The sequence below is a fragment of the Botryllus schlosseri genome, chromosome 2, assembly GCF_051294905.1.
Source record: "Botryllus schlosseri isolate E-star chromosome 2, Bs_hap1, whole genome shotgun sequence".
NCBI classification, from domain to species: Eukaryota; Metazoa; Chordata; class Ascidiacea; order Stolidobranchia; family Styelidae; genus Botryllus; species Botryllus schlosseri.
The window spans coordinates 36565508-36577965 of NC_137237.1; the positions used below are offsets into that span (position 1 = coordinate 36565508).

General features: G+C 43.4%; 1 protein-coding gene across 1 annotated transcript in view; it reads left to right on the top strand.

Annotated features, from left to right (window-relative positions):
- LOC145458479 (uncharacterized) overlaps window positions 1-12458 on the top strand; it is a 35414-nt gene that overhangs the window by 3108 nt on the left and 19848 nt on the right. The window contains exon 4 of the mRNA XM_080336858.1: window positions 6608-6807. Within this exon, the coding sequence (XP_080192984.1) occupies window positions 6608-6807 (200 nt within the window). The remainder of the gene's footprint in view (window positions 1-6607; window positions 6808-12458) is intronic.

A 12458-nucleotide genomic window follows, 5' to 3' on the forward strand; every position in this document is an offset into this window, starting at 1 on the left:
GAAATTCCAGGCCACCAGCATGACTGTGATGCATTGAGTCGGGATTTTGTCACCCCTTGGTGAGCATCATGAAGGTATCTTAAAACGTCTTGTCTCAGCGTACAGGGGATCACCAAGCGATTCCCTTTAAGCAGGAGTCCTTCATAAGTAGATAAACAGGCTCTATCATTCCAGTATGGCCTAAGTGGGCCATGCAGCGTCTCTTTGCATTTCAGCCACCCTGAGGATACATATTGCATCACTGTGCGCAATACGTCATCTTTCTGGAGCTCTGAGCGAATTTCATCCAACCGTTTACAAGACGCAGGAAGGCTGGATGTGACGGCATTGACATAGGCTTCTGTCTCATTATGAAGGCCATCAACGTCCTCGAAAGTTGGCAACGGACAACGAGACAATGCGTCAGCGGTATATAGCAGTTTCCCAGGAACATGAGATATGGTGAAGTTGAACTTCATCAGCCGCATTCGAAATCGTTGCACTCTGAGCGGAAGCTCATCAAGAGTCTTTGTTGACAAAAGTGGAACTAATGGTTGGTGATCAGTCTCCACGCGAAGTTGATGCAAGCCGATCAGGAGTTCCTTCCATCTCTCCATAGACCACGTTATAGCAAGGGCCTCCTTCTCGATTTGAGCGTATCGTCTCTCTGTCTCAGTCAGCGATCTGCTAGCATAAGCGACAGGGCGTAGAGAGTTGTCTACCTGACGTTGCATCAGCACAGCTCCAAGTCCATAACTGCTGGAGTCGGCAGAGATAACAGTTTCCTTATCCGGGCTGTACATAGCAAGAGTCACATCCGAGGACAGCTCTGCCTTAACCTGGTCGAAGGCCAGCTGTTGTTCAGCACCCCAGAGCCACGAAGTGTTTTTCTTCAGTAGATCCCTCAGAGGCTTTGTAAGCTCAGCCAGGTTGGGTGAGAATTTCATGAGTTGATTGGTCATTCCCAGAAACCTTCTCAGTTCCGGGACGTCTGAGGGAGCGGAGAACTTGGCAATCGCCTCAACCTTTTTAGGATCCTTGCCGATGCCATCTTTACCAACAACATGTCCAAGGTATTCCAGTTTAGTCGCTGAAAAGACACATTTGTCTCTATTCAATGTAATTCCCTCATCTCGGAGTCTATCCAGTACAAGTCCGAGGGTGGTATTGTAATCCTGTGGTGAGCTAGCAATTATGATGTCATCCATGTGACATATCACATTGGGGATGCCAGCAAGCACCTGATTCATTTTCCGTTGGTAGACTTCGGGTGCGCTGGCGATACCGTATGGAAGCCTCTTGAATCTGAACCTCCCATCAGGGGTGATGAATGTAGTTAACTTACGACACTCCGGTTCAAGTTCTATTTGATAAAATCCACTATTTGCATCCAGTTTGGTGTAAACAGTTCCTTCGGCAATCTTCCCCAGGGTGCTCTCAACTGTCGGCATAGGGTAGAGTTCCCTATCAACAGAATCATTTAGTTTCGTTAGATCCACACACAGGCGTATTTCAGAGTTTTTCTTTGGTACCACAACGATCGGTGCGCACCAGTCTGTTGGCTCGTTGACAGGCTCAATTATGTCCGCCTTTTGCAATTTATTTAGCTCAGCAGTCAAACTACCAAGCAAAGGAATGGGAACTCTGCGAGGTACTTTCAGGCTAAACGGTTTAGCATTCGCCTTCAGTTTGATAGAGTACTGTCCTTTCATTTTTCCAACTCCTTGAAAGAGTTCAGGGTAAGCTTTCATGACCTCTTCCTTAGACCGAAGCGAGGGAGTTACTGCACAGTCTACTGCACGGATGCTAACTGTACCCGGCACATCTTGCAGGAGTCCGATTTTGAATGCCCCTGGGATACCCAAGAGTAGTTTAGGCGTATCCCGGACAACGTAGACCTTTTCCACAACGGAGTTATCCTCAAACCCGAGCGTCATAGCGACATAGCCAAGGGTGGAAAGTTCCTTATTCCCTGCAGTCATCAAACGTTTGTCGGAGGGTCTGATGGATCCATATTGACGCTTGTATATGTGCAAGGGCATGACTGATACTTGTGCGCCAGTATCAACGCACCATGTAAGCAGGTCAAGGGCAACCTTGAGCTTGACAAACCAGCCAATATCTTCCGCTGGTTCCACCGTGCTAATGGTCAGCCCCTGGTGTGGGATTTCAGGCTCCATGTTAACTGTATCGGTATTGGGAGCACTATCCAAATCTACAGCAGCAATCACGGATCCCACAAAGACTGGTGCGATGGGACTTGAGCGTCCGTCCACATCGTCTTCACCAACAGTATCGGATTCCACGGAGCGTATATTTGTCCGAGCAGAAGCACGGCAGACAGTTTCGAAATGTCCTGTTTTCTCACACACCGAGCAATTGTAATCGGCAGCAGGACAGAAAAATCTACCAAACTGGTGCTTCTTACCACAGTATTTGCATTTTATCAGCGACGTCTTGGCATCCTTTCCATCCTTCTGTCGAGCAGTAGATCCTGTTTTTAGTGGAGGTTTCTTTGTGACTGCATCAATCGTAGCAGATTTATAGGACGCGACACCCTGTTTGACGTATTCGCGTTTATCGATGATCGATTCAACTTTGCTCAGTGTCAAGGTTTTCGGATCCTCGGCGAAGAGTTCTGACAAGGTACCGGTGTCCGTACAACACAGAAGGAGTTTATCCATAATAACTTCCTCAAGACACCTCTGCGGATGATAGCAGCACTTGGCTGCAGCTTCGCGAACACGGAGTGACCATTGCAAAAAAGACTCGTCCTCCTCCCGTTTCAAGAATAGCCAAAACTTCCTTCGCATTCTGAAGCGATCATCACGAAGCTCAAAGCACGCATCAAATTTCTCAATGACTAGTTTGTAGTCATTTTTATCCTCAGCAGGAATGTCTTGATCATTTTCTCGTCGAGCAGGAAGCCACGTGAGATTCTTGTAAATTGACTTTCCCTCCGGACCAATAAGACTCAGGAGGTGTCCTACCTTGACGCAGTCATCCTTTTGTGATAATTCTGCAGCACAGAGATACGTTTCAAAGTCTTCCTTCCAATCAACCCACGCTTGAGGCGGGTTGGTTCCAGCCAGTGATAATGGCTTCGGGTGCAGTCCTTGCAAGGCAGTATATCCACTAGCCATAATTCTGAGTAGCTAAGTAATTGCTATCAGCTGCTTTTATACTGCTGCCACCATGTAGTAACGTGACTGACGGTCTGTCTAATATACGAGACGTGAGTTCTCAAGCAGCCATGTATTCAGTGACGACCAAGCACCGAAGCACCTGCGATGTCGTCACACCCTAGTGGCGCCATAGAGCTACCACTACATAATCGGTGTCGATAAATATCACTGTCTTTCATATGTTCGGATTGTTCTCTCACAAATAAATTGACCGCAAACGAAGTGATCGAAGCTTACAGCTTACGTTATCGTAAACCAAGTAGTAAATAAATTTAATAGCAAAATGTCTATTCCTGTTTTCCGTTCTTACCTTAACGATACCTCTTGTTTTATTTAAATAGAATTCGAATATAGTTTAAATAGTCCTCAACCATTGGCGTAGGCTCGAATTGTATCATATCAATTTATAAAGGGTTAAGTATGGCATCTTATCCATTCGTTTCTCCATTCTCTATTTTGGCTGGTAACTATAAACTGAGGCTATGCAATTACTTGAGCAGTTTAACAGTTCTACGAATATGTGAGCGATGCAGCCCCTTTTTGCGTTTATATTCAAGTCTATATCCGTTCATCGGTTCAGAATCAATGACCACTCAATATGTATTTCAGACATCTAGCAAAATTCAATGGTGTAATCATGCCTCATACTCCGAAAAGGCAAGTCGACTTGAATTGTGACTTGACTCGTGACTTGACTTGACTCGACTCGACTTGACTCGAGTCACCTCCAAAAATCGAGTGACTTGACTTGACTCGAGTCATCTTCGAAAATCAATTGACTTGACTTGGCTCGAATCAAAATGTGCAATGACTCGAATTGACTTGTGACTCGAAGGTAGTGGCTTGATCCCAACACTGGCTCGAATTGTATCATATCAATTTGTAAATGGGTTATGCATTGCATCTTAACAATTCGTTTCTCTATTCTCTATTTTTGCTGGTAACTGCAATTACTTAGTAGTTACGCAGTTCTACGTATATGTGAGCGATACATCGCCTTCTTGCGTGTATAAATATTCAACTCTATATTCGTTCATCGGTTCAAAATCAATGACAACACAAACTGTATTTCAGACAGGCAGCAATTTGTGATAACGTAATCATGCCTCATACTTCGAAAAAGCAACTTGACTTGAACTGCGACTTGACCCGTGACTTGACTTGACTTGACTCGAGTCACCTCCAAAAATCGAGTGACTTGACTTTACTCGAGTCACCTTCGAAAACCGATTGAATTAACTGGACTCGAGTCAAAATGTGCACTAACTCGAAATGACTCGTGACTCGAAGGTAGTGACTTGATCCCAACACTGCGATATAGACGACATATACAATATGGGATGATTAGAAACTTCAAATAATCGGTTCAACGGCTATAATACGTAGATATTTCGTCAAAGGATCTATATTTACCCAATATTTTCAATTGTCAATGTCAATCCACTATGACGTCACAATTGAATATTCGTGACGTCATTACTTAAAAAACAAAACAAAAAAACATACAATAAAAAATATGTTACAAGGGCCTTGTTTCAAACATGTTTGTTTCAAATTGATTTTTGTTTCAAATGCAACTCTATCTACCACCATATTACTATATATTGGCGTGGTACAAGCAGGGCCGTAACAGCACTTTGCCAGCTCCCCCCAAAAAACGTTGGTTTTTGGCCCCCTATATGATGATAAACCGAACTTCTGGAGGGCTTCGTCCCTTCAGACCCCCCGCCAGCCTGGACGCTGTTTACCGCTGCTCACGATATACATTGCGGGCAATTTACTGAGTCAGCTTTACATGCCGAATCGCGGTAAACGCGAAAATTTTCTATAATTCATGATTGAATCGGTCAATATGATCGAGAATTGCATATATATTGCTATCAACTTTTATCTTCTCGCTGCTCACGTAATTAGATTTACAGGTAGAGCTGAGTGAGATGTGTTTGAAAAGGTACGACCCCTAAATAATAATTAAACATCTTCGGGCGTATACCCGTTGGCAGGAACGAAACTGCACTTCGTCACCCCCCCCCCAAAAAAAATCCTATGTCTTGGGGTCCATAGGGTGATAAACCTAACGCCAATCACGTTGTTTGCTTTTTCCACGAAATTTGTCACACTGATTAGTGAGCCAGCGCGCAGCGCGAAAATCTTTGATAATTCATGATAAAATCAGGAATTGCATATGTATTGCTATCAATTTCTTGTCCTCTCTGCTCACGTAATCAGATTTACCGGTAGAACTGAGTGAGGTGTCTTGGAAACTATCGGGCCCGTTGGTATGACTCCGTAACATGATGTTAATTTGTGACCTCTTTTCTGCTATATCAAAAATATAGAATCGCCGAAACGTAGGCTACTAAACTAAAAGACGTACACGATTTCAAATTGGTATTTCATCACTGGCATAGAATTTTTCCCTGCGGAATGGTATTTGTCTTGTGAGGTTCAGATCGCCAAGACAGGAACATTCTGCTCCAGTCAATTTGGCGCCTATAGACAATTAAACCTATAGGCCTATACATTTTGTATATATAACTAGGTTTTCGGTCAGCATAAGAGCAGTCCTTTTGGGCCAAGGTTTTCTCGCTGCCGATACTTCTGGCGCACTTCTTGTCGCATGTTACATGGGCCAAAACTTTATATGTCTTGGTGCATCGTGGCGCGGTAATGGCCAACGCCGATATGCCCATTTCTATAAATCTTGCGTATTTTTTCTTGGTGGAAGAGTACCATAAAATCAAGATATCTGGCAACTTTAAATCGCGCGGAGCGCAAAAAATTATGAAAAAGTTGCATCAATTTTCAAAAAATACTCTATAATTTATGCTAATTCACGAAATAATTTCGCGCCCCCTTCGAGCATGCCCCCCCCCCCCCAATCGGAGGGTTTGGGGTGCGGCAGTTACGGTCCTGGGTACAAGAAAACAGAATCCACTACAGACTACACCCATGCTGGGATAGGGGAATTTCACTCGTTTTCGTCCATTCGAGCTGGAGTGAAAGGAAAATGTGGTTTCAGAAAGGGTCATTTGCCCAATTTATACCATACGCTGCGTTATAACTCGGCGAAATACACAATGTCCGTATGCGGCATATTGATATTGATATATGGACGCATGGCCATGGCGAGGGTCGGTAATATGTCTGTATAACTCCACCCCTAATTATGCGAGTATTTTGTGTTTGTTCGGTCACAAGTTTTTGGTACTTTTGAATCTTCCCGTTTTTATTCGGTATGCGCGGTCGTTAACAACTTCTAAAACATGCAACCTTGAATTATATCACGTTATAGAGGTGAGGATGGCCGGGAGCTACTTGATTTTTACGATGTGATAATGCTATCAGGTATTGCGAACACCAATATTCAGTTTTACACCACACCATAATAACTTCCAACTTTGTATCCACTATATATTCTATTTTTTTCCATTCATATTCAGAGTGCAAAAAATCCAGACCAATCGATACCACGTTCCTGATCGATACGTCCGCGAGTCTCGGCATTCGTAATTTCCGGCTCGCCCTAAAATTCGTCGCGCAACTGGCGTCTGACTTTCAACAGTTGTCGACTAACTTTAGGACCGCTTTGATGACCTACTCTACTGAAACACGGATAGAGATCCCATACACCTTTTACAACGTGAGTCAACGTTTCGCGTTTTGATAGCGTTTTACTAAACCCCGGCGGATGTAGATGATGTACACTGTACAGGCCCGATATCGTATACTAAATATCGATATCGACTATAGCCGATGTTATCGAACATTTCCGGTGATGTCCTATCATATGTAAATAGCAGTATGTATATATTTTGTTCTACTATGGCAGGTGACTGAAATTTCATTAAGCGAATGGCACGTTTGCTTCTCTAATTGTTCTCTTTTGAGTCGCCCTACACCCAGTGCCGCAGTAGCCACTTGGCGCTTATGGCTCTGCGCCATGGGCGGCAGGCTCCAAGGGGGCGGCAAAATGTGAGGTGTTGACGTTAGCGTTCGATCACTAATACGTAGATACAGCAGAGGAGTTCCCAATTCTTTGATTTACATTTTTTCTGGTCAGAATATATAATGTCTTAACTGTATTGTGGAGCTGTACACACTGACAACGGGCATGACTCAATTAGGATGGATAGACATCGCTATCTGCTTTGAGCTAAGGAGAATTATGGCAATCTTAGGACTGGTGTCCCAAGTCCAAGATTTGATGCAGCTGATATCAATGAAAAGATATGATCGTAACAATTACGAAGTTAAAATTTAAATTTGGCCAGGAGACTGGAATGCATCTATAATCTTGAATGATAAACATTGTGATGAACAATGGCAGGGTAAAGAATAATGCGATTTCGCGGTCCGTCTGGCAATGCAATAATAAAAAAATATATGAACGTGGGAGATACACGTACAATACATGGCCAATATCGTAATAGAAGTTTTTTTTCATCAAGCAGTATCGCGTGGTACCTTTATATCGAAAACGTATACTACACTCTTAGCGAAAAGAATGTGTATTTCCACCCGCGTACCACCCTTGATACACGGGCGTGAATATATTATACATACACCCATGGCACTCGAAACCAGAACATACCTCAGACTGTATACCGCGGTATAAATCGATACTATCGATATTATCCAGCGTTGTAATGACTCGAGTCATGACTCTACTCGAGTCGGGTTTTTTGGTGACTCGACTTCACTCGAGTCATTTTCCCAAAAATGAAAAATGACTCGACTCGGGTCAATTTGTGTATTGACTCGACTTGTACTCGAGTCACTTCGTATGACTCAGACCAAGTCATATCACTCGAGACTGAGTCTACCAAGACAGGCATTTCATTGTAATTTCGAAGAATAGTAAAGCTATACTACTATTATTATTTTGTCTATCAGTACTGGTACTTGAAAATGCTACCAGAAACTGTTTAAAGTGAGGCAAATTAGTATAATATGAGTAGTAATATAGATGTGCGATCGACGCCCATTCGCGATTTATAAAGAACAAACAAACATTATCAAGATAATAAACAGTGTAAGAATTAGCTCATTCTCAATTTTGCAGCAATACTTTTATGACCTTGTGTGCGGCAATAAAAAAAGGGGGAATAATTAACGATAGAGAGAAAACGAACAAAGAATCTGGATTGACCTTTGTACTCAGACATGAGTCATTCTACTTGTACTTTTCCACTCGCCTCCTGATTATAATACATTGTAATTTTACTGTATTTTTCCACGATCCATAGCTGACCTCGGTCGTACACGAAGCTTGATAATAGTTGCCTGCCCTGACCCGTTGTTCCGTGGTCCAATTTCATGACCTGGGAGCAATAGCCCGTCAAACTGGTTGACTTATCGTTCCGCGGTTGATTCAATTTCGTGTACGGGGGGGGGGGGGTCATAGGAATAATTGCCGGTCGTGACGTCAGTATAGTTTTCTTCTGATCCATGAGATCCTGATGCGTGTTTTAGGTGTCCATACGTTCGGCTGTGTAAGGTGACGCCTGTGGTCTGTCTCATACTGTCGTACTTGAACCCGCTTGCTTTGTTGTCCACCCAGACAGTAACGAGAAATGATCTGTTATTATTATAAATATGTGTGTCATTTCGAGTCATACCGAGAATCAGAATGAATGTCCTAGTAGAAATTTGTATTAGGCGACCCGACATAGATTAGCTTAAATAAAGTAACATTATGAATATAATAAGTAATTAAACAAATAGCTGATTCTCAATTTTGCTCGCATCAACGCTCCCGGTATTACGTACCTAGTATTCGGTGCAAGCAACAAATGTGGCTGTTCCATACCTATACCGCGTTCTAGCGTCTTCATAAGGACAGACAGTCCCAACCAAACAATGTATTTATGATGGGTTCTTTTACTGCTTCACGTCTGGTCAGGCGTAATCGTACCGGTGCTTGTAAATGATATACAATTTACCGCGGCATATTATTTTTGTATGCTTGAATCGATCAGTTGTCGAACTCATGCTTTACCGGTATGTACTATCGATCACGAGCTCACCACGCACTTGTCGTTCGAGAGCGACTCATTTCGCTATAGGCAATCAGTTGTGTTCGCGTGTACCGTAACATATCCTCAACACTTGTTATGACAACACCTCCAAGCATATTTACAATATCATGCTAAGGAACTATTGCTTCGGCAGCCACGCACTGTCGTTCGAATTCGACTAATTTCGCCGCAGACAATCAGTTGTGCTCGTGTGTGTCGTAACATATCCTCAACACATGTTATGCCAACACCACCGAGCATATTGGCAGCATCATACTACGGATATATTGAACCGGCGAAGTGTTACCGTCAGAGAATTGCTCCCGTCAACTGGTATTTTGAAAGCTCCCGGTATGGTGTATAATTGTGTAATGTGTATGGATTGTCGCGGTATTAGAATTGTGGTTACGGCTCGTTGGCGGTGCGAGGATCAGGTTTATAGTATACTATAACTACTTAGCTCGGATACGCTATCGTTGCTTTGTCCAAGACCTAATTCACGATAATCAATCTCGCTGTCGAAAATGACATGCGGCCGCGTAGACTGCATAGCGCCATTTTGTTTTGTGATCCATCCTGCTGTGCCGAGGATCGAAACATATCCTCAACACATGTCAACACCCCCAAGCATATTTGCAGCATCGTACTACGGATATATTGACTCGGCAGAGTATTACCGTCAGAGAATTGCTGTGTCACGCCTTCGGGCCTTGCATTTTCCGCTCGGTAACTGCGAGTACGATGTTATTTCAATTGTCCACGAAACGAATCGGGGTAGCTCGCTTCATCGGGGATCAGTGACCTTATTTGGCTGAAACGCGCTCGGTGGTGCAATAATGGGAATGAATTGTGACAGATCATACGTGATGCGATCTATAGCCTGAGGTGAGGTGTAAAGTAGAGGGGGAGATTTCGAAATCGGAATCCACTGCGACTATAGGGTTGCAAAATCAAAGTCCAAAAAATCCGACTGGCCCGTAAAGTCCTGGTATTTCCATGTATTAGGCTGGTAAAATGTATCATAAATCCGACTCTCAAAGACACTTGGCCGCATCCAGCCCGGGTTTAACCAAAACTGATGAAATCCGCGCCGGAAACGAATCGTGACCACCCCCGTCCAGACAAAATAGTTCTGCTGTAAGGGGAGTGTCGTTGTACATTCATTTACGTACAGAGAGACTTTGTATCGACTCATCGGCGGGCTTCTGTTTGTCTGTACAGGTATTATTAGTGTAATTAGATTTGCCACCACGGGGAGTATATTGGCAAAATCACACAACGATAACAACTTTACCCGCCAACAACTCCAACGGGATATATATCCATGTAAATTTCATTCATATTATTATGAAAAAGCTAATCCACCACGTTCACACGATAATATTTCATACGACTCCTTTGACAGGGTTGTTTACGCTAGTATTGTAACATGGTGATCACTAACAGGGGGCTGTGAATCCAGGTCCAAAGAGTCCGGGAATAGGCTAGCAATACAACCGTTGGGGGTATTCGAGAAAATCGCTTAATTTTTCGACAGGAACGATGATCACACCGACGGCATCTCATGACTTGTCATTCGAATACTTGTAATTTTGATGTACTGTGCTGTACGCAAATCAGCTGTGATCAATCGAGCGTGACACAGTCGATGTCAGTCATCAATCCGCTTGTTTGACAAAACTCTCGTTTTCTGGTTGATAGCAACACGATACGATACATTTGTTGTCCCCATCGACCCTCCTAATAGGGTTACCATGCGGCCTCCTTTAGGGGAGCATATGTCCTCCTTTTCCCAGATATGTCACCCAATTCACCTAAATGTACTCTCTTTCTGTCAGTTTGTCCTCCTTGTTAGCTCAACATTTCCAAAAAAACACCACGAGTAACGCAAAATGCGGGTCTAGATTACGAAAGTCGGGTACGTAGCCAAATCGGAAAAATGACGCTATGATGGCATTGTGCAGGCTATCACGTGGATACGGGGGACCTGTGTAAACACGTGAATAGTAAAAGCGCCCCAAACTATCGTGAAAAAGATCGAGCGTACTCGACTATGTCGGGGCCCACCATAGTACAGCCAAATGATCCCATGTCGTACCGAGAATAGCCGGGGTGGTGGTACATCATTCGCACGAGATGTACTTTGGAATGCGTGTGAAATCGACATCCTCCGTTACTCGACTGAAGCAAGTCGCCACTGCACTCTCTCTGTGTATACACAACGATCCAGACGAAACTACGCGTTCTGGCGAGGTTATCGAAATAGCTGGAGCGATTCACAATACATGCTACATTTACTTCTAATGGAAGGACAAAATATAGCTTTGAAGTACTCAAGTAGAAGTAGTGTTAAAGAAATGTCGTGAAATCGCTTTCTATCCTAATGATAAAGAGTAGGTCCCCATAAAACTGTCGAGCCAAAATACAGTTTCGAAGCAACCCAGTAATTTGTAAATCTTATGGGTTGCACGATGTGTTCATTGATTAGAGAGAAGCAGACACGGTGGTGTCTGTATAACAAGGCTGTTCTCAAACCCACATTGTCTTCGTTATTATCGGCGAGATATGGCTTTGCAGTGACATTGCGGTTGTTAAAATACATTGATTAAATACGATTTATCCCTCGTATATGGGGATCAATGGGCGAATAATGTATCGATTCAGCAATTCGGTACGCCAAGTACTTAATTTTCTCCGGCCCGCCGACCGAAGAAGTTGCCCCCCCCCCCCCCCCCTTGTGTAACACGTAAATGATACAATAGCGACAGCTAGCGGTTGTCGATCATCCATAAAAATACTAACCAGTAATACAGCCCTCAAGGAAAACAACAATCCAGGAGATACGTCAAGTGTATTTCAGATACATCGTCTGTAGACCTCCAATTGCGGAGAACACCGGAGCAGCTGAAGCACTGCGTTCTGTCTAGGTCACCGAGATAAACCTTGTTTTGCCAACTCCCCGACCGTCCGTGGTATGGGATAGCTGAGCCATTTCTCAAAAGGTTCAGTACTCTCCGTATTTTGAGGTTATTGCACAATCTATCTCTAATATGCTGTAATATAGACAGGTCCAGACTTGTCTATTCACTTCCGTAGACTGACTTTTATAACACATTTTACACAAATACACATGTTCAGTTTATTTGAAGTAATAACGGGCAAGCACATTAACTAATCGTCCAGAACAAGGTGTAGAGCTTCTTTCAGATCTTGGCATACTTTCTTGATATCAGAATCCTTTTTTTTTGATTTGCGACGTGAAAGCAATACCAGC